A 24052-nucleotide genomic window follows, 5' to 3' on the forward strand; every position below is an offset into this window, starting at 1 on the left:
GGCATTAAAAAAAAGTTTGGAAATCCCTGCCTTATTTCAAAGTTGAAATGACTCTGGTTTCTGCAATTCTTACTTTTACTCTTGTGGTTTCTTTCTGTATCACTGCTGGGTTTTGAATCTACCACGTGCATTTCATAGGCAGGAAACTGACATTGTACTCAAGTTGTTTGTAATATGGCTGATTTTATGCTGCATACCTTTCAAAGGTTGTATTTTCTTTGGTGATTGGGAAGTGCTCCAAGGGGTCAGTAATGTTTAATGCTTCCACCTTAATGAAAATCTCTGCATAATTTAAATTTCATGAAAATTTCCGATGATTGTTTTTGGATTATTTTTGAAAATGCAGAAGTTCTGATCTGGTTAACCATATATCCACAGTGAATGAGATTTAGGAACAACATCATCCCCTCCACCATCAGCTTTCTGAATGGTCCATGAATCAGACTATACATTTATTTTTAACCTCATCACTTATTTTTGTAATTTATAGGTTTTTATGTCTTTGTGTTGTCCTACTGACTGCCTCAAAGCAAGAAATTTCACGTCATATCAGAATCAGTGAGAAATCTGATTCTGAGACATTTACAAACACTTTGATAATAAACGTACTTTGAACTTTGAATTATATCTTTCCTAGCATCATTCACAGATTGTTAAGGAAACGTGAAACTCTAGAAACCCCCTATTAAAACAAAGACTTGACTAAGTTGTACTATTTAAATAAACAAAAGAAATTCTGCAGATGCTGGAAATCCAAAGCAGTGCACACACAAAATGCTGGAGGACCCCAGCAGGTCACCTATGGAAATGAATAAGCGGTTGATGCTTCGGGCCGAGACCCTTCTTCAGGACTAGAAAGGAAGGGGGAAGGTGCCAGAATACCATTCTGATATGTTGGTCTATGACCTCCTCTTGGGCCAAGACGAGGCTACCCTCATAATGTAGTTAACTGGATCAGCAAATTTGTGGGATGACACCAAGATTAGGGGTGCAGTGTTCAGTGAGGAAGACTATCAGAGCTATCTGGACCAGCTGCAAAAAATGGGCTGAAAAATGGCAGATGGAACTTAACGCATCCAAATGCTTGGTGTTTCACTTCAGAAGGACCAACCAGGGTAGGTCTTACACAGTGGATGATAGGACACTGAGGAGTGTGGTAGAACAAAGGGATCTGGGAATACAGGTCCATAATTCATTGAAAAGGCAGCACAGGTTAGATAGGGCCGTAAAGAAAGCTTTTGTCTCATTGGCCTTCATAAGTCGAAGTATTGAGTACAGGAGTCAAGATGTTATGTTGAAGTTGTACAAGATGTTGGTGAGGTCTAATTTGGAGTGTTCTGTGCCATTTTAGTCACCTAACTTCAGGATAGATATAAATAAGGTTGAAAGAGTACAGAGAAGTTCTGTCTAAGTCCTTCTGCGGACTCCCTGTCCTGTTGGGGTGGTCTTTCATTGATTCTGTAATGTTTCCTGTATTTACTGTGAGAAAATTAAATCACAGGGTTGTATATGGTGACATATAAGTACGGTATGTACTTTGATAATAAATTTACTTTGAACTTTGGTGTAGAACCTAAGGCTTCTGTAACTTTGCCTTGTGGTAGTAGTGAGAAGAGACCATGGCCTGGATATCCTTAATGATGGACGCTGCTTCCTTGTGGCAGCACTCTTTGTAAATATGCTCAGTGGCGTGGACGGCTTTTTCTGTTCTGGACTGGGCTGTATCCACCACCTTCTGAAGGCTTTTGCATTCCTGGACATTGGTGTTGCCATACCAGGCTGTGATGTAGCCAGTTAGGATGCTCTCCATTGTGCACCTATAGAGGTTTGTCAAAGTTTTAGATGACATGCCGAATCTACACCAACTTTTAAAGTAGAGGTGCTGTCATGTGTTCTTTGTGATGACACTAACAGGACCTCTGAGGTGATAGCGCTAAGAAATTTAAAGTTACTGACCCTCTCCACCTCCGATCCCCTAATGAGGACTGGCTCATGGACTCTGGCTTCTTCCTCAAACAGTCGATGATCAGCTCTTTGGGTTTGTTGACATTGAGTGAGAGGTTGTTGTTGTGGCACTGTTCAACCAAGTTTCCAGTCTCCCTTTTATATGCCAATTCGTCAACACCTTTGATTCAGCCCACAACGGTGGAGTTGTCAGAAAACTTGCCCTTTCCTTAGCTACCCTCTTGCTCCAAATTCTCCATAATCTTATTTGTCATGGAGACTTCATGACTGCTTACAGCCTTTCTGATTTCTTGTTGAAGTTCTTTCTTTCTTTTATATTCCTCAAAGACCTTGTCTAATTTCAGTTTCCTAGACCTTCATATACTTTTGCTATTTGACTTAGCATAAAAGTATCCCTTGTCTTACGAAGTTCCTAAACCTTCCCATCCTTTTCTTTCATCTTCAAGAGAACATGCTGGTCCTGATTTCTAATATGTTTTTCTTTTAAAGACTGCCACTGTCAGATTTTGGGGGTTGATGATCATGTTGCCTTTCTCTATTTCTTGATTTCATGGCTACCTGGAGAAGAAGAATTTTAAGTTGTATACTTTGACAATAAATGAACCTTTGAATTAAGTGGTTACCCCAATTAGCCAGTTTCATGGAAATAGTTTAAAAAATTTAAAAGAGACAATCTGAGTAATGAACTATGTATTTAAATAATATAAAGAACAAATTTGAACACTACTAATACTACCACAGTGCTAAAAACTGTTTTAGTTCGTAACAGTTATCACTGGAGGAATTCAGCAAACTGCCGTGATTTTTTGATTGTAATTGAACAAAATCAATGCAGACACCTTGTACAGATAATGGACTGCTTTCACACAATGCTATCAATGATTGCATCCTCCCAATCATCATTTCCAACGTAGCATTCAAGATGATCATCGATACCTAAAGTTTCTTCATAGTTCCTAATTTGATTAAGTAGTGAAATTCTTTCATTTTCACGTTTCTGGCATCCCTAAGTCTGAATGTCTGAAACCGCAGTGAGCAAAACAGTTCTGAATTGTCTTACTGCTGTAGAAGGTTTTGAGTGTATTTGTTGACATACCAAATCTCTTCAAACTCCTAATGAAGTATAGCCGCTGTCTTGTCTTCATTTATAACTGCATTGATATGTTGGGACCAGGTTAGATCCTCAGAGATCTCAACACCCAGGAACTTGAAACTGCTCACTCTCTCCACTTCTGATCCCTCTGTGAGGACTGGTATGTGTTCCTTCGTCTTACCTTTTCTGAAGTCCACATCAGCTCTTTAGTCTTACTGACACTGAGTGCCAGGTTGTTGCTGCGACACCTCTCCACTAGTTGGCATATCTCACTCCTGTACGCCCTCTCATCACCACCTGAGATTCTACCAACAATGGTTGTATCGTCAGCAAATTTATAGATGGTATTTCAGCAATGCTTAGCCACACAGTCATGGGTATATAGAGAGTAGAACAATGGGCTGAGCACACACCCACGAGGTGCACCAGTGTTGATTGTCAGCAAGGAGATGTTATTACCAATCTGCACAGATTGTGGTCTTCCAGTTAGGAAGTCAAGGATCCAATAACAATCTCCAACCCCCTCACTGTATATAGACTGTACAAAGTATATGTGAAAATATTCTTCAATGCACCTGTAAACCGTTTTGAAAGATTAAAAAAATAATTGTTATCTCTATGGCAAATGTGTATTATCCAGAGTAAACAGTTGGGACAGCACAGTAGCATAGTGGTTAGCATATTGTACCAGCAACCTAGATTCAATTCCCGCCACTGCCTGTAAGGAGTTTGTACGTTCTCCCCACAACTGCATGGGTTTCCTCTGGGTGCTCTAGTCTCTTACGACAGTCCAAAGACATATTGGTCAGTAGGTTAATTGGTCATTGTAAATTGTCTCGTGATTGAGGTTGGGTTAAATCAGGGGATTGCCGTGCAGTGTGGATTGAAGGGCCAGAAGGGCCTGTTCTACACTGTATCTCAATAAATAATAAGTATTTTCTGAGAATGATGTACAGGGTTGAGAAATGAAATCAGTAGAAATAAATAGACATGTGGAATATATCTGGAAGTCTGTGACAACTATAGCAACTTACTTTGAGACTTGATACACAAACTTGCACACGACTTTCTATTTTTAAAATGTTTTTCAGACCAAATGTGCAGCAGTTGTCAGACAGTTTGAAGGCAATGGGAGCGGATTATGTGATCACAGAGGGGGCACTCAGAAAACCAGAAATGAAAGAATTATTTAAGGTAACCATTGCTCCCCCTAATATGTGAACAAGAGCTTAAAAAAAGACAATTTTTTTTTTTACTTCAGCTAGGGCTTCGGATGGTTTGGATGCTGATTGTGTTAACTTGAAAGCCATTCTGCTGCACTAAATTACAAGGAATAGGCCGCCATATGTTTTATTTCCAAAGTTCAAGTGCATTTAATATCAAGGTATGTGTACATTATACAACCTTGAGCTTCGTCTCCTAACAGGCAAGCACAGAACAAGGAAACCCAAAAGAACCCATTAAATACGATCATCAAACGCCCAATGTGCAGAGAGAAAGAAACAAATCATGTAAACAATAAACGCAAGTAACATTCTGAACTGAAGTCCAGAAAGGGAGACCCTTAGTTCAGTGCAGAGCAGAGTATTGTCAAGGAGCAGCAAGCTGAACTAGCCTGTATAGATACACTCTGGTGTCTGAACCCGCCACCTCGATTTGGCCTGTACCCAACCTTTCTGATTTGGCCCAGCGCATAATTGATCAAACCTCAGGCGTTCCTCGCTCTCAGAGACGGGCCCACTACCTCGCCTCACTGATTCTGTCAGGTCACATTGCCTCCAAGTCCAAAGGGAAGTTACAGGCTATTGTTTGAGATAACCACTCACCAGGAAAGGAATGATTAACAAACTATTTAGTTGTTTTCCTTGTCTCTTTGACTGCCAACCAGAAGTCACTGAGATTCACCAGCTTAAACCCAAAGCCATGTATATTAGTTATTGAAACAATTTGTTAACTTGCATGTGAAGAAGATTGTTCAGTAGGTAATTAAACAAATGCAGAAGAAACTGGCCTGAAAAATAATGGTAATCCTGGGAATTTGAAATGAGGATGTAGTCAACCAATCTGTGGAAATCCATTGTAGCTCTGTTATTCAATAAGAAATCAATTGATTGTGCTTCATTTCCTAGGTTTGGTTAGTTCATGTAGATTTGTAAACAGGTTTGCTGCAGATATCCACTCCTGTATTATTGCAAATCAATATGTTTTTATTTCAGAGTTTAGTATAGTTTACTATAGAATGTGGTCAAAACACACCAGTAAATTCAGGTACCTTGTGGCTTATCTGAGTACTATGTCTTCAGTCTCTTCCAAGGTGAAACAAACAGTGACAGGAAACTTGTCCTGATCAGGGATATTCTAATCAGAATTTCAATGTGAGCACAAGAATCAGAATCAGGTTTAACATCACCAGCATCTGCTGTGAAATTTGTTGTTACTGTATACGGCACCAATACATTGCAAAATGTAATAATAAAAACTGGTGAATTATAGTATGAAGTGCATATATATTTTTTAAAAAAGGTTAAATAAGTAATGCAAAAAGAGGGGGAAAGTAGTGAGGTAGTGTTCGTGGGCTCAGTATCCATTTAGAAATCAGATTGCAGAGGGGAAGAAGTTGTTCCTGAATCATTGAGTCTGTGCCTTCAACCTCCTCCCTGATGGTAACAATGAGAAGAGGGCATGTCCTGGGGGTGATGATGATGGACGCAGCCCTTTTGAGGCACCACTCCTTGAAGATGTCCTGGAGGGATGCCGGGGAGGCTAGTGCCCATGATGGAGCTGAGTTTACAAATTTCTGCAGCTTGCTTCAATTCTGTGCAATACTCCCCTCCCCCCCCCTACCAGATGGTGATGCAGCCTGTTAGAATTCTCTCTGTGGCACATCAGTAGAAATTTGCGGGTGTCAAGAGAGAATTGAAGATGGGCTCTGCCTTTAGATAAACATTGGGAATGGGAAGTTGGTGGGTCACTGCTTGGCTTTATTTAGTTGTATCAAAGCACTTTATCTTGGCATAATAATAGGAATAAACACTGTGCACCTTGAACGTACTACCAATCTTAGCAGTATACTAACTTCTCTCCCAACAGTTCTGGCTTCTGAGCCTTTCTGAAGTTTTCATCATGAAAGCCAGCAGTGTGAAATGGTAAATTTGTTTCTGATGCTGCTTGACTTGCAGAGGAACAACAATTTCTAGCAATTCTGATTTTATTTCATATTTTTGACATCTGCAATTCTTTTGCTTTTTGACTGACATTGTATCCTTCTGTTAGAAGTCCAACTTTCAAATCTGCTTCTACCTTTATCCCTCTTCTCCGATTGAGATGTCTGTAGTGTTCTGAATACCATAAGATTGATCTTCTGATGGCTAGCATGCTCTGAGACTTGTTTCTTTGAGTCCAATCCTTTGAGGGGAAGGGCCTCTCCCTCCCCATTTTTGTTGAACAATGCAGATCCCTTCTGACTATGTGTCTGCCCCACTCCTGAAAGGCACTGATAATTGGTTTTGGCCCCAGGAACATCTTGCCTGTTTTGGAAGTGTAAATTGGTCTAGATTTCTATTGCAGGCCTACTGCTGGAGAGAATTCCAAATTTCTATCGTCACTTGAAAATTTTTTATTTGTGCAAGTTGTTAGTGCTGCTATTGAGAGGTGACCTCATTGAAAACTACCAAATGTCAAAAGGCCTTGATAGAGTGGATGTGAAGAGGATGTTTCCTATGGTGGGGAGCCTAAGACCAGATGTCACAGCCTCAGAACAGAGGCCATACTTTTAGAACAGAGATGAGGAGGAATTTCTTCAGCCAGAGAGTGGTGAATCTGTGGAATTTTTTTGCCATAGGTGGCTGTGGAGTCATTGGGTATATTTAAGGTAGAGGTTGATTGATTCTTGATTAGTCAGGGCATGAAGAGATACGAGGAGAAAGCAGGAGGTTGGGGCTGAGAGGGAAAATGGATCAGTCATGATGAAATGGTGGAGCAGACTCTATGATCTAATTCTGCTCCTGTACCTTATGGTCTTATTTTCAGGATACATTTAAAGTGGAAAAAAATACGCCTGAATTTTTATTTTCATTTTCATTATTTCAATGCAAGGCCACCACAATCCTTCTAAAAGAACACATACAAAAAGCTGGAGGAACTCAGCAGGTCAAGCAGCATCCATCCTGATGAAGGGTCTCGGCCTGAAACGTTGACTGTTTACTCTTTTTCGTCGATGCTGCCTGGCCTGCTGAGTTCATTCAGTATTTTGTGTGCGTTGCTTTGGATTTCCAGCATCGGCAGACTTTCTTGTGCTTGTGATTTACACAGCCCTTCTAGTTAAGCTGCTTGGGGAGAGAGTTCCACAGAGATGATGAAGCCTTGGAGAAGAATCTGCAGGAGGATGGTATTCCTATATGCACCTGCTGCTGTCCTTGTCCCTTTTGGTAGTAGAAATGCAGTTTATAGATGGTACCTATTGCAATCAGTGTGCTGGTTGTGGAACAAATGAGCTTAAAATGGTTAATGGAATGCAACCTTAACAGTCATTCCATCCACAATCTTCTTGAGTTGGCACTGCACTCGAGGCATTGTGTTCCTGACTTGTGTCTTATAGATGGTAGAAAGGCCTAGGGATGGCAGGAGTGAATCACTTGCAGCAGGATTCCCAGACTCTAACTTGTCCTTGTATTCACAGTTTGGATTCAGGCTGATCATTTGAGTTCCTGATCAGTTTTCACCCCCAGATTATTGATGTTAGGGGAGCTCAATGTCTAGGGTAGGTGGTTAGACTCGCATTGAAGTGATCATTACCACCACGGCCAGGTATTTTTGAGGGGTTGAACTCCCATCTTCCGTCCCTCCTGATTGGTTAGTCCTCATCCAATCAGGTTTCGCTGTCTCACCTCATTTACAATCAAATTTCAGCTCTTACTTAGAGTGAGACCTTCGTCTTTTTTAAAATTCTTTTTCTCTAATTTTTATTTCAATGGCTTCCTTCACCATGCGGACCCAAAAGCCACTGGCGTGGCCCAATAGATCTGTGCCATCAAAGACAACCCTATGGCCATTGAGAATGCAATGTTCTGCTACCGCCAATTTCTCCGGTTAACACTTCCTGTGCTCCTTGATGGGGATTTCCACCGTGCACCCCATCTGGCTGATGTACGCTGCTCCGCATTCACAGGGAATCCTGTAAACACCAGTCGTCCTGAGTCCCAGGTCATCCTTGACCCACGTGAATAAATATGACTAAAAACATGAGTTGTTGTGGAGTCCTTGAAAATTAGTCCATAGGTTGTGGAATCAGTTCAGAGTGAAATTATCCACACTGGTTCAGGAGCTTGATGTTGAAAAGTGTTTACAGTTCCTGAACCTAATGGTGTGGGACCTGAGGCTCCTATCGCTGCTTCCTGATGGCAGCAGCGAGAGGAGAACACCCTGGATGGTAAAGGACTTTGATAATGGATGCTGTATTCTTGTGACAGCACTACTTGTAGATGTAGGGAGGGCGTTGCCTGTAATGACTGGGCTGCATCCAACACTTTTTGTGGTTTTTCTGATTTTGGGCATTGGTGCTTCCATACCAGGCCACGATGCAACCAGCCAGGATGCTCACCACTGTGTATCTTTAGAAGTCATCAAAGTTTTAAATGACTTGCCAAGTCTGTGCAAACTTTTAAGAATGTGAAGAATATTGTCGTGTGTATAATAAAATACTTTCTTTAATGAATATGAAAGATGTGTTGTGGAGAGCATTTGAACTGGCTGCATCACCGTCTGGTATTGGGTGGGGTGGGTTTGCTCCTGCACAGGGTTGACATAAGCTGCAGAGAGTTGTAAACTCAGCCAGCTCTGTCATGGGCACTAGCCTCCATCGTATCCAGGACACCTTCAAGGAGCAGTGCCTCAAAAAGGTAGCGTCCATCATTAAGGATCTCCATCACCCAGGGCATGCCTTGTTCTCACTGCTACCATTAGGAAGGAGGTACTGGAGCCTAAAGGCTCACACTCAACGATTCAGGAACAGCTTCTTCCCCTCTGCTCTCCCCTGTAAGTGGACATTGAACCCATGAACACTACCTTTCCACTTTTTAAAAAAAATAATTTTCTCCCCTACTTATCTTAATTTAACTATGTAATATAGGTATACTGAACTTACTGTAATTTGGATGGCTGGTGGTGTAGTGGCGTCAGCGCTGGACTCTGGAGCGAATGGTCCCGAGTTCGAATCCAGCTGGCTCCCTTACACGCCTTCCATCCGTGCTTGGTTGAGTGTCAAGCTAGCAACTCGACCTTGTAAAAAAAAACCTGGAGAATGCTACAGAAATGCCACATGATGAGCAATCTCCAAAAAGATCAGTGCAAAAAGCTTGTAATGACGACGCCCCGATGACTCCACCAGGAGTTAAGGGCACTCCTTCTTCTTCTTACTGTAATTCATATTTTTTTCTATATTATCATGTATTGCATTGTACTGCTGCTGCAAAATTAACAAATTTCACGACATATGCCGGTGATATTAATCCTGATTCTGATACCAATACACAAAACCCAATTCTAACTTGCTCTGTCTCCAGCTCTTTATCTTTCCTGCACACCTGGCTTCACGTATCACCTTCCAGATATCCGCATTCCCCTCCCCCACCATCTTATTCTGTTGTCATCCCTGTCCCTGTCCCTGTCCAGTACTGAAGAAGGGTCTTGGCCTGAAACATCAATGGTATTCTTTTCCATAGATGCTGCCTGACCAGCTGAGTTCCTCCGGCATTTTGTGTGTGTTGCTCTGTGTTCCTCCTTGTATATTTTAGAGTCATGTGCACTGTTTAAGATACTTAAGTTCATGTGTTAACATTTGTGGTTTAATGAGACAACCACCTAGAGCAGAGATTCCCAACCTTCTTATGCCGTAGAGCCTTGCCATTTGTTGTTTCATGAACAAAGTTGCCGGAGAGAAGTAGCTGATAGAAATGAAGTAGTCTCTTTATTTGACAAAATGAGACACAGCAGACATCATGTTGAGACCTTTTCGGAGGAAGAGGCCTGCTCGACCCAACATTACATGACATTTTATATGCTAAAGATCAAAGGACAATTCTATATTTACAATACATCCACAATGCTTTCTTTTGAAATACATATAGCTTCTACACCTCCTTCCTCACATCCACACTACAGACGCAGAAATGAATTTTAAATCAGCATAGTCCACAACTTTTAGGAATCCATTGTCCAGAGTTGCATTTTAAATTTCACCTGTAGTTCATATTCATATCTGAAGATTGGTGCTTGAAGTTAGTTGCTTTATGTCCTAACCCCAAAAACACCCAAACAACATTAACCGAGGGGTTCATGGATCCCAGGTTGGGAACCCCTGACCTAGAGTCTAGACTTTGATTCATTCATTCTATAAGCTAACTTAGAATTCTTTGCAGGTTTTGTATTTCCTCATTTCTCCAAATTAAAATGAAATCTTTTTGATGCTGTTCCTACAAGCAGGAAGTTCCAAGACCTCGTCTAGCTCTGAATGGTGTCAGTGGTAAAACTGCTACAGACATGCTGCGACATTTAGAGTAAGTATCATGGTTGCAACAAAATGAATTTCCAGTATCGGATATACTTGGTACAGTGAAGGGGGACCACCTGAATTTTACGTGTCTTTAATAGGGCTTCAGAGCAATCCTCAAAGGAGGTTGAATATTTATTTGTCAATGTGACCCTAGTCACAAGATAATTCTTGTACACGCTGATATATGTTAAAACTCACATGTAACTTGTGTGGTGTTGTCTTAACACACATTCCATCAGCATTTGCAGTAAAAGTTTGGTCTGGGTCAGATCCTGTCAATGGCTCAATGATTCAATTTAATATCAGAGAATGTATACAACCTGAAATTCTTACTCTTCACAGACATCTGTGAAATAGAAGAAAAACCCCAAAGAAAGACAGACAAAAAAACGTTAGAACCCCAAAGCCCACCTGTCACGTACACACAACCCTGTAAAAGTACCAGCAGCAATAGAACACACCTGGAGTCTGGTTTTGCTGTTACCAAAACACTATTTTATTAGTAACTACCAAATATAGAAACCAGAAGTTAGCCGCGTATGTATATGTAGGTGTGTCGGTAAAGTTCCCAAACTCATTCAAGCTCAGGTGGTAAAAGTTACAGTCTTACGATGGTATGTAAGAAAGCTCAGTTCAGTTCAAAAGCACAGAGTTGTTATTGTTGTTACGAGGGAGATATTTGTAACCCAAGGCGAAATCCACGATAGGAGAAAAGCAAATAAACTGGTGTCGTCGATCTTCTCGTTGTCCTCAGAATCCTCCCACGAAGTATCACCAACAGTAGCTTATCACAAAGGGGACCATCTTCAAGGGAACACCCCCCCCCCCCAGGCAAGGGTAGACACACCAGTAGATTCCATAAGGTTACCCCAATCACACACAACGTGATAGCCGCTTATCCCGTTCCACGATATATGAAATAACTCCAACAGTGATTTGCCACAGGGGCGCCTTTCTTCAGTGAACTACCACACACAAAGGGTGAACACATGTGTGGTATTCACAAAGGTTTTCTCTCGCCAGAGAACCCACTCCTGTGGATTAACTACGTGATAATCACACTTTCATATTCAAATAGAATCAAACTCACCCTTACGGGCTACTTGGAGAGAGAATCCAAACAGTGATCTCCTGTCACTAGGTTTCTTCTGTTTCAAACCTTCCTCTGCTCTCTCTGCAAACTTCTTCTAGTTGCAGTAACTTGTGAGAATACTCTGCATTGATCTCAGCTCACCCCTCTTGGGCTACTGAAAGTTTAAACCAGCGACCCACTCACTCATTTGTGTCTTCCATTGACTGAAACCATCTTGACTCTGACTGTGTGTGTGTCTCTGTGAAAGTCATCCGACCTTGCTTATTCAAAACAAGCCGCAAACTGGTATAAACATTCATTGTCTATTAAATAACTCCACCTCTCTTCCACCATGGCAACTCAGAAGCTGACAGCAATAGTCAGTGTCCTTGCTTAAGTCCAAACAAGACCTGCTCACCATAGCAACCCAGCAATTTTGTAATCAGTAGAAATCCAACAGTGTCCAAAAGTCAGTCTCATCCTCTCGGCGTTTTAAAGTGACAGTCTACAGAAAAAATTAACCCTAGGGGTTTGTAACATTTACCTCCAGGCACACGCTGATGTACGTTAAAACTCACGTATAACTTGCGTGGTGTCTTAACCCACATTCCATCAGCTTTTGCAGTAAAAGTTTGGTCCAGGTCAGATCCTGTCAATGGCTCAATGATTCAATTTAATATCAGAGAACGTATACAATCTGAAATTCTTACTCTTCACAGACGTCCACACAACAGAAGAAAACCCCAAAGAATGACGAACAGAAAAACGTTAGAACCCCAAAGCCCACTCCTCCTCATTCCCATGCATAAGCCGCAGCAAAAGCTTCAGCCCCCCCCCCACCACCCACCATGCAAGCAATAGCAAAGCCCCCAAAGACCGTGATCTAGAGTCCATCAAAAAACTACTGTCCATTCCAACACGTTGACATCTCAGACAGGTACTCTCTTTCACTATGGAGGGAGAGACAAGTATCGCTCCTGCCACAGTGAAAGAGAGAGAGAGAGAGAGAGAGAGAGAGAGAAGGACCAACAGCTCGCTGTTTCGACGTTAAGTCTGCAGCGTCGCTTATTTCAACAGCCGCATACACTGCTGTGTCGACGTTTCGATCTTACTCGACGTTTCAGTTGGCAACACCGGCGAGGGATCGTGCTGATGGCGCACGTTCTGCCAGTCTCACCTGGAGCTCCCCAAACGCAGGTCGTTCGGTGAGCTCCAAGAGTGAGAACCCACTGCCGTGAAGAACTGCAGTTTGAGTGAAGCTGTAGATCACAGACCCTGACAGGACCCCAGATGAGCCAGACGATTTAAGCTGAGGCAGAGCACGTGGACTTGATACAGTACTTAGTCTATTTTTAGTCCATTTACAGAATGCCAGGTCAGATGCACCAGAAGTTGACCTCTCTATGTTTGTGACTGGAGAGTTGCAGCATACAGATGCAGAAGTCGTGTCTGAGGAGATGCATGCAATGCTCGTCCTCTGCGAGGAAAGTTTCCCTAAGGAACTTCAAAGCAAAGAGTCAAGAGTCCATTGGTTGAAATTCAGTTTAATCTGGGGCAAGGTGCGCAGGTGGATTTGCTGCCCTGAACTTGCTCTGCAGTGTTTCTGCTGCTGAATGATAGGATTGTTAGTTTTGAAAATGACATCATAATAAACTGGAACATAGAACAGCAACAGCACGGGTACAAGCTGCTCGGCCCATGATGTTGTGCTGAACTAATTAAGCTAGTAATGAAATGTCTAAATAAATAATCCTTTCTGGTTAACACAATATCCATATCCCTCCAGTCTCTGCACATCCTATTCAAGTGCCTCTGTTGTATTTACCACCTCAGCAGCGTATTCCAGTGTAAAACAAAACCTGCCCGTGCGTGTCTTTTAAACTTACTCTCCTCTCCATCTTAAGTGCATGCTCCCTATTACTAGACATTTCAAACCTGGGAGGAAGATGCCAGCTATCAACGCTATCTATGCCTTTCATAACCATATAAACTTATATCGGGTCTCCCCGCAGCCTCTGCTGCTCTAGACAACACAACTCAAGTTAGTCTGACCTCTTGTCATAGCACACGTTCCCTAATCTAGTCAGGATCTAGTTTGCATCTTTTCCAAAGCCTCCACAGCCTTTCTATAATGGGGTGTCTAGAAATGAATGCAGTACTCCAGGCGCAGCCTAGCCTGGAGTTATAGTTATAACTAGCCTAGTTATAAAGCTGCAACGTAACTTTCTGACTCAATGCCTCATCTAATTAAGGCAAGCATCCCATACACTTTCTTTACCACCCTATCAACCTGTGCAGCTACTTTCAGGAAGCTATGGACTTAGACCCCAAGATTCCTCTTTATATTAGTGCTGTTAAGAGTCTTACCATTAAATGTGTACTTTCTCCTTGCATTTGACCTCCCAAAGTGCAATTCCTTGGTAATGGGAACTCATTTACTGCCCATTATGCTGCTAGCGTTTAGGGCAGCATTGAAGGTCCTCCATCTCTGGCAGTGCTCAGGGCTTCCCTCATTGTGTTAGTAGCTTGGTTTTCCCTACTGTCAGTCATGCAAGTCCCAGGTGGAGACTCAGGAATACTGTCACACTCAGATGTAGAAGGATTCTCCATTGCTGTTTCCGTAACAGTTTTGCTTTACCAGTCAGGGTTGTTAGCCCTGAGTTGTGAACCCCCAAACCTGGAGGACCGGTGGACCATTCTTAATCTGGCCTCTACCCTTTGACCTGTTTGGCGTGGGTGTCTACCTGTCTACCAAGAGACAAAGCCTAAAGCCCTGACTCCAGCCAGCATAGCTCTCCGGGTCACTGAGGCACACAAGCCTCCAAAGCCAACCACAAGGTCGTGGTTCTCATGGAGGTTGGTAACAGGAGAAGATGGGGGTAGAAAAGGGTATGAGAGTACCTAGGTGGATCAGAAAAGGGCACCAGATGTGAGGGTTATCTAAAATTGGAAAAAAAACCCAATTAGTGTTAATTGGGTTAAAGAATTAAGGTGTGCAATTAATTGTCTTAATAACACATTATGAAATCCGAACTAGGGTGCTATCATACAAGATTGGAGTCGTGTGAACAGTCTCAGAGAACTGTGGCTTTAAGTTTCCCTTTAGAGATCTCATTCTTCAATACTTCTCCGAAATGGAGTTATGATTTTTTAAAATCAACATTACATGTCGTGCCATCACAGATAATAGTGGTTGAGATATTAATGAAATGAACACAATTGAAACAGACTATGGTGCCTAAAATTGCTTATTGTTGTGCAAGTCTCAATGATCTTTCTGCAACACCGTGAATGAAGGTTTGAAGAATGTTCAAGGGTTAAAATAACAGAGAACTGTGCTCAGTTGAGAGAACGCAAGACCAAAACAATTAATACCTGTGGTATTCATAAGCAACCGGTAATTGATACTGGTGATTTGGCAAATGGTCACATAATTTCAAATGAAGCAGAATCAGGTTTAAAATCACTGTGAATTACAGTAAATGTATATATTAAATAGTTAAATTTTAAAAGGTAGTGAGGTAGTGTTCATGGGTTCAATGTCCATTCAGGTATCAGACAGCAGAGGGGAAGAAGCTGTTCCTGAATCATTGAGTGTGTGCCTTCAGGCTTCTGTACCTCCTGTAACAATGAGAAGAGGGCACCAATGAGAAAATCCTAATATTATGCTCTGCACATAATAAAGTTCAAGGTTGCTTTTGATTTTTTTTCAATATGACTTTTGTTACCACAGGCCATGTCTTATTTTGGATCTTTCTAATACAGGAAAGGAGCAACTGTTGTGACATATGGTGGAATGGCAAAACAACCTGTCACAATTCCAGTGGTAAGGAAGACTGATTTCTGTATAATTTCTCATCTTACTATTTTAGATGGTTTCTTCTGACCTTTATGGTAAATAATTGGAGTCGAATTCTTTAAGAATGAAATTCTAAACTTTTGGGATTATATTGTTTGATAGTACTGGCCAAATGTAATAGTAATGGCACAATATAAAAGTACAGGAGCTCATAGTTCTTATCCTATATAGGAGCAGTTGTGATGGAATAATCACGTGATCTTTACCTACTCTGCTAGTGACGTGGCAAGGTAACCATTAAAAGCATAAAATCAAAATGAGGTGGACTGTGATTGGCAAACTACCACAGTAACACTCACTAAACCTGAGATTCAGTGGAAGCATGAGTGAGTGCTGAGTTGGAAGTTGGCTGAATATAGTTAACCAGCTTATGTTAGTGGTTGGCCTCATCAACAACTATGACGGGACGGAGTACAGAGTGGAAGCGGAGTGGCTGATGGATTAGCTTGAGAAGAAAGCCTAAGGCTGAATGTGGAGAAGACCAGGGAAATCATTACGGGCTTCGGGAAGGTGCAGATGAATACAGGGCTCCTCCGTAGACAGAGTTAAGTGCACCAGGTTCCTGGGAGTTCACATTACAGATGACTTCACCTGGTCCCTGAATATCACCTCCCTGAACAATAAGACACAGCAGCGCCTCCTCTTCCTAAGGAGATTGAGGCAAGCGAGGCCACCCCCCCCCCCCCCCCCACCTCCATCTTAACCACATTTTACAGGAGCACCATTGAGAGCATCCTGACAAGCTGCCTCTCCGTCCGGCATGGACGCAGCCGAACATCGGATTGGAAGTCCCTACAAAGGACTGTGAGAATGGCTGAGAGAATCATAGGGGTCTCCCTGCCATCCATCGTGAACATTTATCAGGAGCCCCTAGTACTCAGGGCCCCTAGTATTACTAAGGATCCCACCCATCCATCCAGTATCCTCTTTGACTTTCTACCATCAGGCAGGAGACTCCAATGCATAAAGACAAGAACAGTCAGGATGAGAAGCAGTTTCTTCCCTCAGGCAATTAGGCTTCTGAATTCCCTGCCACATTGCATTTGAGGTGTCACCGTTAATCTGTTCTGTACCTTACAATATTTAAATTATGAACTTTATGTTTAATTCATCTGTAGATTCTATCCTTACTTTCATAAAGTTCTGTGTGTTATGTATACTACTGTGCTTTACACCCTGGTTTGAAGAAACGTCTTGTTTGACAGTATTACTTATTTACTTACTGCCCGTTACGCTGCTGGTGTTTAGGGCGGCAATGAAGGCCCTCTATTTCTGGTTGTGTTCAGAGTTTCCCTCATCGTGTCAGTAGCTTCCTCTCTGTCTTCACTACTGTCAGTCATGCAAATCCCTTGCGGGGATTTGAGAATACTGTCACACTCAGATGTAGAAGGATTCTTCACTAGTGTTTCTGCGACAACTTTGTTTGACCAGTCAGGGTTGTTAGCACTGAGCTGAACCCTGGAGCCTGGAGGACCAGTGGAGCACTCTTAAGGCTGATTTATACTTGTGCGTTGCATCGACACCGTAGGTAATGCATACTCTATGCCGTACCTACACCGTACCCTACGCAGTAGGGTGCCGTGCACCTCCCCAAAGAAATAACTCGCGTCGCGGCGACGCAGACCGCAGCAACTATGATTGGTCCGCTTGGTAGCACCGCATTTCCGGTTGCTGCTTCTCCGCCATGTCTGTAGGCTGTGGGTACACCGATACGAAATAGATTAACCAAATTGTCAAATCTACCTGCCGACATGCGGAAATGTTTGAAATGCATTTCCTCGTCCATGTCTCTCACGAAGAAGCTCAACACAGTGGCATAGAAACCCCACCGCCAGCTAGCGTTTTGGCGCACACGAACACATGCTTGCTACGGCGTAGAGCGACGCAGAAGTGAAAATCAGGGTTGCGGTGTCGGCTGCGGCGTAGCCCGTACACACAAGTATAAATCAGCCTTTAGTCTGATCTCTACCCTTTGACCTGTTTGGCGTGGGTAACCCTACCGAGAGGCAAAACACAAAGCCCTGTCTCCATCTAACATAGCTCTGTGGTCATTGAAGCATGCAAGCCTCCAAACTACGAGAAGGTTGTGGTCCCCTTGGAGGGACGGTATACATGTATATAGTTAAATGACAATAAAATTGACTTAACATATCTTGAGCTCATTAACATAGAGAAGTATCAGAGCTCAGGGGATTGATTCAGCCATCACCTGGAGTAGCCACTTCTAGGCCCTGACAATGGCCCCCGTTCCCCGTGCCAGCCAGGATGCAGCCTTCAATCCTACATCTTGGTGCGAGGGGCCACGTCAACTCCTCATCATTTGTAGGCAGCCTCTGCACAGAGACTTGATGGTTCACTCTGCATTGAATCATGCAACACTTGTATAACCCAGGTTAATTAAACCCAAAGATGTAATGTGCGGAGGGATGAAAGCAAGGCTTACCGATTTTTTTTTTAATGGAGAATTTGAAAATACCACTATGTGATGGAGGGGCGGGCCGGACGCAGCCAGAGGCAAGAAGAGAAACGAAGCAAGGATTAGAAGCTGAAGACATAAACTATTAGGAATGGAATGAGTAGTGAGTATCTTAACCCTACTTGAAAACCTCAGGGTGAAACCCCTGGAGGAGAGACAATAGATTGAATGTATTGAAGCAACGGCTGTAACACACAGTAGCTATAATGAGGCAATATCGACAGAGACCATTATCGAAAACCCCTGCTGTGTAGTCGGGAATTAGTCCTGTAGAATCGTAACAAGGGACTTGCTCAAGTTTTGGTCCAAGTTTGTGAACTGACTTTCTGTGGATGATGAACTATTTCATTCCATTGAACCAAGAAACAAGATGTTGAGCCACCCAAGAGTCTAAGAACCAGCGTGGGAGCGAAATATGTAATGATGCAGATGATTTAATATGGTTGGATGTACAAGTTTATTTTCTTTCGAAGAATCCAAATTTGATTCTGTCCAAGAACTGATTATTTTTGCAAGGACTTCGATAATTTACTGAATGAGATTTACTTTGTTTAAAAGGTGTGATGTTGGAGAATTGTTGTGAAAGGAGTTAAACTGCGTGTGTGTGTGTGTGTGTGTATGTGTATGTGTGTGTGTGTATATATAATTTTTTGAATTTGAATTTAAACTTGTAGATACACTGCCTGGAACTGAAACTAAAGTTAAGTATAATACTTAAGAATAGTAATTATATTTGGTTTTCTAACTAACTAGGGATAAGTAAAAAGGAAAGTTTAGTCTGTAAACTTTTAAATAGGGAATAACACCAGTTCTAATTAGCTAGAGAGATCAGAGTAATAAAGGAATCTCACTGAATCTAATTAAAAAGGAATTTGTTGTGGTTTGATATCTAAGATTTGGAACCTAAATAGAATGTTGAAATTTTGAATTGTTCTTGCTCATGTAAATACTTTGTACATATTGTTTTTCTTCTTCTTGTAAACAAAACCATATTTCCAGAAGTGTGTGGTTTCCATTCGCTGCCTCCTTCCGATACCTAGAATTTTCTGATGGCCCGCTAGCACCTAGTGTGGTTTGATCTTCTCAAGGAGTGCGGCGACTAGTCACACGCGATAAGACCGGTGCTACACAGGTGTTACTGAGATTAGTATTTCGTTGCTGCGGGCAATGGTTTGCATTAGGTTCCCAGCACAGGTGGTTAGAGTATGTACCTCTGAGTGTTCAGATCCACAGCATCTGCAGTTGTTTTTTTGGTGTTTAGACTCTAGAACCAAGTGTGTATAAGGAATCTGCTCTCTGTGAAGTAACGTGAGATGGAATGCCAATGTGACTTGATTTTACTGCCTGGCTTTGATTGATTTTTTTTCCCTGTTGTACCTATAGTACTCTGGATTTCCAGTGTTAATGGTGAAGCTGAGAATGTCCTTATCATTCACTAATGTAGTTTGCCAAAGATGACTGATCCAAGGATGAAAATTCAAGCAGAAAGTAGTGCAAAAATATATCCCCATCTGGATCTTGCTGTTTCTTGCTGATTTTATATAAATATATAAATATAAAATCGTGCAAACAGTAAAAGTAAGCAAATTGCATTTAGAGCTGAAGTTTTATAATCATATAACCATATAACAATTACAGCACGGAAACAGGCCATCTCGGCCCTTCTAGTCCGTGCCGACGCTTACTCTCACCTAGTCCCAGTGGCCCACACTCGGCCCATAACCCTCCAATCCTTTCCTGTCCATATACCTATCCAATTTTGCTTTAAATGACAATACCGAACCTGTCTCTACCACTTCTACTGGAAGCTCATTCCACACAGAATGAGCTTTCTTTTTACGAAAGACCCGAAGCAGGAGCAGGCCACAGCCCCTCAGTTCATCGTAGTGCTGAGTGAACGTTGCTGGACCGCAGCTTCACTGTGGCCTTAGTTCAGCACGGAGCAAAGTTAAATGTTGCAGAGCAGCGAGCAGAACTGGCCGGTCCCTCACTTCCGGTCCCAACACCCTGACCTTTCCAATCTGGCCCAGTATTTAAATTGCCCAGACAGCAGATTGTTCCTCGCTCTCGGACTGCTCAGGTGTCTAGACCCCACTGCCATGATTTGGCCTGTACCTGACCTTTCCAATTGGCCGGGCACTTAAATCGGTCAGGCATTGGGACTTCCCTTGCTCTTGCATTCGCCTCTGCCTCAGCTCGTCTCTCCATTGTTAGTGGCGATCATTATTAATAAGGTGTTTAGTCGTTTTCTTTGTCTTGTATTTTGCCACCGATAAGTAGCCACTGGGCATCACCAGCGGCATCTTAAAGCAGAAGTTCCTGACAGGTTTTAGTGTTGTGCCTTTTGAGCAGTGAATGCTGGCTCTGTATTCTGTTTTAGGGGACCATCAGTTATAGCAAAGTTACCAGGAAAATTGGTGAAGGAAAGACAATGGATGTTGTCCACATGAACTTTAGCAATATATTTATCAAGGTCCCACATGGGAGGCTGGTCAAGAAGATGAAGTTGCTTCGCATTCAGGATGAAGTAGTAAATTGGATTAGACATTGGCTTTGTGGGAGAGCGGTTGTAGATGGTTGCCTCTCTGGAGGGCGGTGAATCGGATGTGCCACAGGGATCGGTGCTGGGTCCGTTGTTGTTTGTCATGTATGTTACTGATCTGGATGATGATGTGGTAAACTGGATCAGCAAACTTGTGGATGTGACACCAAGGTTGGGGGTGTACTGTACAGCGAGAAAGACTATCAAAGCTTGCAGCGGGATCTGGACCAGCTGGAAAAAGGGGCTGAAAAATGGCAGATGGAATTTAATGCAGACAAGTGTGAGGTGCCTCCCTTTGGAACGATAAGCTAGGGTAACATTTAAACGATGAGGCACCAAGGATAGCGGTAAAAGAGAGGGATCTGAGAATACAAATCCATAAATCCTTGAAAATAGCATCACAGGTAGATGGGGTTGTAAAGAGAGCTTTTGACACATTGGTCTTCTTAAATCAAAGTATTGAGTACAGGAGTGTGGATATTAAATTTAAGTTGTATAAGACATTGTTGAGGCCTAATCTGGTCATTGAACTACAGGAAACATATCAATAAGATTGAAAGAGTGTAGAGAAAATTTACAAGGATGTTGCCGGGTCTGGATGACCTGAGTTGTAAGGAATGATTGAATAGGTTACGACTATGTTGTAATGTTGAATTTCCCCATGGGGATGAATAAAGTATCTATCTAATCTAATCTAATCTTATTCCCTGGAGCATAGGAGAGATTTGATAGAGGTGTACAAAATTATGAGGGTATAGGTGGGGTAAACGCAAGCAGGCTTTTTCCACTGAGGTTAGATGAGGTCTAAGTGGCAAAAGGTGAAATGTTTATAGAGTGACATGAGGGGGGAATCTTCTTCACTCAAGCTGGTGAGAGTATGGAACGAGCTGCCAACAAAAGTGGTGCATGCGTGTTTGATTTCAACACTTAAGAAAAATTTGGATAGGTACATGGATGTGAGTGGTATGGAGGGCATTGGTCTGGGTGCAGGTCGATGGGATTAAGCAGTTTAATAGGTTTGGTACAGACTAGATGGGCCAAAGAGCCTGTTTCTGTGCTGTGGTGTTCTATGGCTCTATAACAAGGAATGTTACTGTATGTATATTATGCTAGTGCAGAAAAATGTGCTTTGTCTGATCTGGATGCTAACATCGGGATTTTAGCATTTTATTCTTCTCCTTCCCAGAGTACACTAATTTTTAAAGATGTTAAGATCCGTGGGTTCTGGGTGACACAGTGGAAAAAAGACCATGGGCACGGTGAGTCTACTTTGAAGCTGAAATTTGCCTCATGGGTTTTGATTACTTTAATTCTGATGAGGCTTTGTTATTTTTCAGAGCAAGGAAGAATACAGACAATCTTTTGTAATTATTCTCGGTCAATTCTTTGGTTTGATGTTGATTTTTGGATCATCTGACTTCCTTCTTCCTTTATAAAACTTAGCTTGAATGATGCGATTTGGTAATTGAAATTATGGCATTCAAGCCAGCATGCTATGTTCCTTTTTCTTCTGTTAGCAGATCACGCAACCTTCATCATGAATTACCACTCATTTAACTTTACAATTAATAATAAAAATCTAAATAGGGAGCAGATTCAGAAATCAGAGGTGCAAAGAGACTTGGGAGGTAATGTTGAAATTCCCTGATTAAATTTATTTTAAAGTTAGAAAGGCAAATGCAATGTTAGCATCCATTTCAAGAGGACTAGAATATACAAGAAAGCATGTAATGCCGAGACTTCATAAGGCATTGGTCAGCCTGCACTTGGACTATTATGAGCAGTTTTGAACCCCTTATCTGAGGAAGGATGTGCTGGCATTGGAGAGGGTCCGGAGGAGGTTCACAGGAATGGAAGGGTTAATGTATGAGGAATGTTTCATAGCTCTGGGCCTGTATTCACTGGAGTTTAGAAGAATGGTGGGGGAGGGGGGAATCTCATTCAATATTGAAAGGCCTAGATAGAGTGGACATGGAGAGGATGCCTCCTAGATAGATAGATAGATAGATAGATAGATACTTTATTCATCCCCATGGGGAAATTCAACTTTTTTCCAATGTCCCATACACTTGTTGTAGCAAAACTAATTACATACAATACTTAACTCAGTAAAAAATATGATATGCATCTAAATCACTATCTCAAAAAGCATTAATAATAGCTTTTAAAAAGTTCTTAAGTCCTGGCGGTAGAATTGTAAAGCCTAATGGCATTGGGGAGTATTGACCTCTTCATCCTTCTGAGGAGCATTGCATCGATAGTAACCTGTCGCTGAAACTGCTTCTCTGTCTCTGGATGGTGCTATGTAGAGGATGTTCAGAGTTTTCCATAATTGACCGTAGCCTACTCAGCGCCCTTCGCTCAGCTACCGATGTTAAACTCTCCAGTACTTTGCCCACGACAGAGCTCCTATGGTGGAGCAGTCTAGGACAAGGAGACTCAGCCTCAGAATACAAGGATGTCTATTTAGAACAGAGGTGCGGAGGAATTTCCTCAGACATAGGGTGGTAAATCTGTGGAATTCATTGGCACGGATAGCTGGGGAGGCCACATCTTTGGGTATATTTATATAGATGTAGAAAAGTACAGCACAGAACCAGGCCCATTGGCTCATCTAGTCCATGCCGAACCATTTAAACAGCCTCGTCCAATTGACCTGCACCCAGACCATTGACATATACCTATCCATTTTAACTTGACTGTTTCAAAAAAGTGTGTGTGTGTGTGTGTATATATAAATAAATAAATAAATATATATACATACACACACACACACACACACACACACACACACACACACACACACACACACACACACACACACACAGGAAGTGCAAAATGCAGAATCAAATATCGCTGTGATGATTGTATGCTCTAGTATCAATTGTTTGGCAACAATAAAACAGTAATAATACACATACACACACGTTAATGTAACTCAGTTTTTTCTCTATATTTATTTATCATGTATTTCATTGTACTGCTGCTGTAAAATTAATAAATTTCATGGCATATCCTGATGATGTTAATTCTGATTCTGATTCATTATTGCTTCCCTCAATTTCTTGTTATTTAATATCCTAGGTGTGTGCTTTTCATTTAACACGATGGAACTCTATATTTTTTTGAAGCTGTGTTTCTGTTTTGCCAGGTTTGCTGCAGGAAATGATCTCTCATTTGTGTGGCTTCATTCAAGCAGGGAAGCTGAAGGCGCCAATTTGCACTGAGGTTCGATTTCAGGACTATCAAGAGGCCCTCAAAGCTGCTACCACACCATTTATATCAAGCAAACAGATTCTAATCATGTGATACCATTTTAATAATTTGTAACTAATCTAGATAGATTTAGAAATCAGATCGTTTCAGAAAGAACACGAAGGGTAGTTTATTTTCAGCTTTATTCCATCCAGTCTGACGTATAAACTTTTCACCATATCTGTAAGATTGGGAAATTAACTGGATATGTACAATGAAAGCCTTACTTTGTATCATGTAA

The 24052-nt window shown here is 41.9% G+C and overlaps 1 protein-coding gene across 4 annotated transcripts in view; it reads left to right on the plus strand.

Moving 5' to 3' along the window:
- Positions 1-24052, plus strand: part of mecr (mitochondrial trans-2-enoyl-CoA reductase) — a 47379-nt gene extending 23327 nt beyond the window's left edge. For 2 of the 4 annotated variants that reach the window (XM_073028433.1, XM_073028435.1), the window contains exons 6-10: positions 4150-4252; positions 10535-10611; positions 15445-15505; positions 21743-21815; positions 23708-24052. In XM_073028433.1, the coding sequence (XP_072884534.1) occupies positions 4150-4252; positions 10535-10611; positions 15445-15505; positions 21743-21815; positions 23708-23865 (472 nt within the window). In that variant the 3' untranslated portion in view covers positions 23866-24052. The remainder of the gene's footprint in view (positions 1-4149; positions 4253-10534; positions 10612-15444; positions 15506-21742; positions 21816-23707) is intronic. The other 2 variants (XM_073028434.1, XM_073028436.1) reach the window with 2 other exon arrangements.

The sequence above is a fragment of the Hemitrygon akajei genome, chromosome 24, assembly GCF_048418815.1.
Source record: "Hemitrygon akajei chromosome 24, sHemAka1.3, whole genome shotgun sequence".
Taxonomy (NCBI): domain Eukaryota; kingdom Metazoa; phylum Chordata; class Chondrichthyes; order Myliobatiformes; family Dasyatidae; genus Hemitrygon; species Hemitrygon akajei.